Raw genomic sequence first — 5,414 nt, 5'->3', positions numbered from 1 at the left:
CCCCCCAAATTACAAAGCTGATCACAGACTCATTGAATGACATAATATAGAGATAAGACCTTGGGAATCATTTGTGTCTTTGGTGAAATACTTTTTTCGGCAACAGAAAAGGAAATATTCCAATGTCATGTATAAAATTCCGTTAGAGAACTTTCATCTTTTGGACTGCAACATAATATGCAACGAGGTTCATTATTTAGAAACATGTCATTAGATCATTTTCCTTAAAACTGTTGATGTCAGTGATGAGCAAAGTGAAATATTTCATAAAGACTTCGATTAAAGAGGAGAAGTACCACGGCCTATGAGAAACCAACATGATGGCAGATTACTGTTGTAGCATTCAAGGAGACGGTCCAGACTCAACGTACCACAGACAATTTCGCCAAAGAAAATTTCTGCCATGGATATGTTGCCTGTATCTGAAGTATAATATGTACCATTTCCTAATGTTGTGTCCACTGCTATTGTTAAATTAAGACTTGATAATATGATTTATACGACTGAAACAAAAAGGTTTTATATCTTACACTTTTTTTCTTGCTCTAAACAAGGTTGGCATCAGTTATTGTTCCAGCTAATTCAATTATATAGCTCAAAAACAGTGGTCACGTGACTTCTAATTAATATAGATCAAGTCTGAAACTCAATGTTGTAGAAAAAAAGTTAAATTTTGTTGCCCAGTGTAATTATATTAACGTTTATAAATAGAGAGAAAGCTCATTAGTTACCTACATACGCTCTACAAAGAGGCTAGAAGCGCAAGTGACAACAGATATTAAGATCAAAACCAAAGTTCTTGTGCAATGATTCTGATTTATTATTCTGTGCATGATTGTATAGGTTTAACTTGCAACATCGTGCGGTTTTTATAATTCTGTACAGGTTTGCAAACGTTATTTAATGTTAATTTGTTTTATCATTTAACGGCCATCGAGGGGCAGTTGCCCTGGGGAGTTTCTTGAAATTCCGAGACATCAATGCCGAAAGAAGTCAGCGTGTTTTTCAGGTCGTCAATATTGGCGGGCGCCGTTTCGTTCCTGGACAGAATCCAGGCGGTCTCTATGGAGAAAAGGAGGGTAAAAGTAAAGTTCGACCCACGTTCCAAAAAGAGTTAAAACGTCTTTCGTGCATGACATTATAGCAACTCAAATGTACTCAAGGAGAGCGAAGACCTCGATATGTGCATACTAGTGGGTGAGGAGGGGGGGGTAAGCTATTTTCATCGAAATGACGTCTAGATCATTGTCAGGCGAAAATGTATCTTTTATTTGTAAGAATTAATTGAAAATGTCTTGGAAGGTAAAGAAACCAAGTGGCGTTGTGTTGAAAGGTGCATTCACAGGACGGGCTCTAATATGCACATTTAATTAGCAAGATACTAATGAATCTCTTGGGACAATTCAATAGACCTAAATGTTTTGATAAATCTTGGTCTGACTGAGGGAAAAGAAGGAGAAAAGAAGCAGAGGTGGAAAAATAACTTCAGCCTTAGTTAGAAAACCTGAACGGATGGGCGGTGTGGAAAGGGCATGGTAATAAAGGTATCTGGACATCTCTAGTGGCATTAGAGCGTTTGGCCTTCACACGCAGAGGATTTGATTTCGATCCCTGTATGGGGAGGGTTTTTTTCAATCGAGTAGCTCCTTCTGTCTACTGAGACATTGTATCACTCACAGCCCTCTTTGGCCCTAACAGGTAATAGTTGTCTAACTTTTGCATAGCTATCACATGGGTTACTGTTGTCGCTTCGTTTTTCCTTTGAAGGAAATAACTTTAAAGGACAAACCTATGTCAACATGCTCCCAAATCTACTCTTCTCATCGCAGAATCGCACTTCATTTTTCAACAAGACGGAGCACCGTAACTTGTGCATTAATGTTGATGGTCTGAGCTCTTTTTTAAAGAAAAAAAGTCCAAGCGATGGATTGGTCGGAAATGGGTCCAATACCTTGCTGTCTGTGCTTGGCGTAGCAGATCCCCAAACCTCACCGAACGTGCTTATTTTCTTCTTTGTTGGGATATGTAAAAGATTGCGTTTATGTTCTACCACTAAAAACTACCTCCGATAACCTTATTAAACATTAGAATAACAACGGCGATCAACTCGGTGCGCGTGGTATGCTGAAACACGTCTGGGCTGAACTATCTTATCACTTCAATGTTGCCCTCGCTGCTGTTGGTGGGCACATTGAACACTTGTAAGACGTGAAATGAAAGTTGATTGCTAGTATTGTACTTGCGACTTAGTTTGAGTTTTCTGTAGTTTTTTAAACTGAAAATATTGCGTAGTAAAATCAGTTCAGTCCTTTTTAATCACCATGTATTACAAAATCTGGACAATTTTAGATTCTGGTTTCTCCCGGGAAATCGCCACTGTGCCATCTCTACTTACGCAGATTGAAGGGTCCGATCTGTTGGCAGGAGAAGACAACTGAATAAGTGTCGTAGTCCGTGTCCACAACCAAGTAGTTGGCATCTCCATCCTCGTCGTCTGCACAGAAATAAGATTTTTTAATAAAATGAATACATTAACATTAAAAAAAACTTTGTTTGTTTGTTTAGCTGCACACAGAGAAGCTCATCGACACAGTTGCGGCCATGCAGTGTGAAGAAACAGACTGGCAGACAGACAGACAGACACACACACACAGACATACCGAGACGGACAGACAGATAGAAAGACAGACAAACAAACAGACAGACAGACATACATAAAAGTAGGACCCATCAGTGGCTTCCCCTAATCACCCACCTACTTCACCTGATCCCAGGGAGGAAAAATTGACAGAAACGACAAGCGCAATGCATAAATGAATTAATTAACAGTTTACGTAAAAATTACACAATGCAAAATGTCGCTCCAATGCAGACTTTCTCGCAGATACAGCTGAAACTGTGGTAAACGGCTACTCAATGCCGAGGAGAAAAGTTATCTTAGACAGGTAGACGTCACGAACGACGGTATAGAATGAAGATAAAACGCAAGAGGAGAAGTGGGAAGTGGTGTTTTGAGCAAATGACTATCTTGGACAGGTGACCTGCACAGCAGGTTAGACTGTACTCTACTGTGCAACCGTGTTACCAACAATTCATCGCTTTGTATGTGAACCTGAGCTCCTTAACCGCTGGGTCGCTTAAGCCTCTGAAAAATCACTGTGTATAATTATATACCGGTTATATCATACCTGACAGATTTTATAAAAATACAAAACGTACTGTTTTGAAAATTGTAGAAGGGATGCCAAGTAGAGGAAGACCAAAACTGCGTTTCAAGGATTGCTGTAAATACGCAAGTGAACCTGCAGAATTGACCCACTGAAAGAGACCTGTTTTTCCTAGCAAACTTTTAGCACTGAAGGACAAGGACTTAATTTTAGATACCATGGCTTTCTTCGAGAAGAGTTGACCTCCCTGCTCCCCCCTTCCCCCGAGACAGGTCCTAATGGTCTTAAATGACTATTGATGAGTGTGAATGACCGTAAACTGCTGCAAATGAGTTTTTGACGTGACCTGGCCGCTCAAAGGGATCTATGAGCTGTATGTGATGACGACATTAGACGTAACATTAACTCAATTATACACAGAGGATGTGTGCAACTTTACTTATCATTCCTAATTTTATTACACTGGACAGCAAAACATTTTGCTGCATTAGGTCGAAGAGTTGTTCTAAGCTATTTTGGAGCCGCTGATTTTAGAAATGGCATTACGTTGTTGCTGTTAGGTTGTTGTTTTTTTTGTGTATCGCATCACGTTTTTGTTTCATCATGTATATGTTGTATTTTTTCATGTCAATATAACACAATTCAGGAGTTTTCAAACAGTGTTGCCTTCAGTTCGATTTATAACTGTATTTTAATGAATCAGTGTAACATTCTGAACCTTTCAATATGTGACGTTTCATTCAAAATAAGTAAGCGATCAATAATAGTTAAATTATGCCTATGTTCCTGTTCTATAAACGTACTAAATTACAATTTGCTTATCGCCCAACAATAGTATAGTTAAACCGCTATTCATTTTAATCTTCATTCTTTACTAGAGATTACCCCACTAAATCTAACAAAAGTGTTGGTTCGCCTATGGAGACCACTTTTTGTCGCAAAGACAGTGTTTGGTGAGTTTTGTAAAAGTAGTGTTCAAGCTTAAGAATGAAAATCAAATTTTTCACACAAATTAGAATTGAATGATTTTTTAAAGGTTTCTGAGAAAGTTTGACTTTTAGACCCCCCTCCCCCCACCCCCCAAAAAACCCTTTAAAAAGTAGAAAATTCCAAGAAAGTGGTCAAAGCGTTGTCAGAAAATCTTGCTTCTTTTGGGCTGCGACAAGAGCATCAAAGTTTATTTTCCATTAGTAATCTACGTGATTTTTCTTTAAACTTCGGTGGTGTCAATGACCAGCAAGGCAAAAGATTTCATAAGGACTTTATAACCATGGAGGAGAGGTATCAAGGCCAATGAGACAGCAACACGATTTTAGATTATTGTTGAAATATCCAAAGAAACTTTCTAGACACACCACGCTCCAGACATTCCAGCAAAAAAAAAAAGGTTTCTATCATGAGTTTTTTGCCTATTGATATTGTGGAATTGACTATTGACATGCTTTGATATCTCGCACTTTTCACTCTTTTTCTTGCCCTGAACAAAGTTGGCATTTGTTATTATCATAGCTAATGTAATTGTATATCGCAAAAACAGCTGTTCTGTAAAAGAGAGAAAAAACTTGACTTGATACAACAAGACGGATGCCAGTTTTAGTTTCAACGACCTAGAATTACTAGAAAATCAAATCTCAAACTCCATACTTCACAAAAAAGTTTTATTTTTGTTGCCCAGTGTTATACCATTTCACACTCCCATCGACACTATTTACATCTTTTATGAGGCACACTCTTTCGATCCTGCCTTTCAGAGACAACCGGAAATGATAAAATGTAATATATCTGGAAAGGACAATGTAAAAATACAAAACAAGAAATACTGAGAAGTACACATTCCCTACCAACAATAAATGAATCTGAAACATAGACCATCAAAAGTAAAATTGACAAGATAGAAAAACAATTACAGCTTTTGAAGTGAAATAGAATAACAAAAATATTGCAATCTGTTGGAGACTAGTAAATAAAGAATAAAGAATAAAGAAGCACTAAGAACAATTAAACTGAAACAGAACAACTTTGGACAAATCAAACACCATGATTAACTTGACAAACATATTCTGGAAGGAAATGTAACAGGCAAGAGGGGAAGACGGGCCAAAGGCGTAGAGACCGTTCTTGGAATGGTCAAGGACAGCCTGTTTATGAGAAAGAAGAGGAGGAGGGAGAGGAGGAGGAGGATGTAATGGTGGTGGAGGTGGTGGTGGTGAAGAAGAAGAAGAAGAAGAAGAAGAAGAAGAAGAAGAA

At 38.2% G+C, this 5,414-nt stretch overlaps 1 protein-coding gene across 1 annotated transcript in view; it reads right to left on the bottom strand.

Moving 5' to 3' along the window:
• Positions 1-799: 799 nt before the first annotated feature.
• LOC101864645 (apolipoprotein D) overlaps positions 800-5,414 on the bottom strand; it is a 6,327-nt gene continuing 1,712 nt past the window's right edge. The window contains exons 3-4 of the mRNA XM_005105392.3: positions 2,396-2,494; positions 800-1,062 (exon numbers count right to left, since the gene is read on the bottom strand). Coding sequence (XP_005105449.2) covers positions 920-1,062; positions 2,396-2,494 — 242 coding nt within the window. The 3' untranslated portion in view covers positions 800-919. The remainder of the gene's footprint in view (positions 1,063-2,395; positions 2,495-5,414) is intronic.

The sequence above is a fragment of the Aplysia californica genome, unplaced genomic scaffold (genome assembly GCF_000002075.1).
Source record: "Aplysia californica isolate F4 #8 unplaced genomic scaffold, AplCal3.0 scaffold00468, whole genome shotgun sequence".
Taxonomy (NCBI): Eukaryota; Metazoa; Mollusca; class Gastropoda; order Aplysiida; family Aplysiidae; genus Aplysia; species Aplysia californica.
Note: the sequence above shows the minus strand (reverse complement) of the source record. Positions and strands in the feature narration are given on the sequence as shown.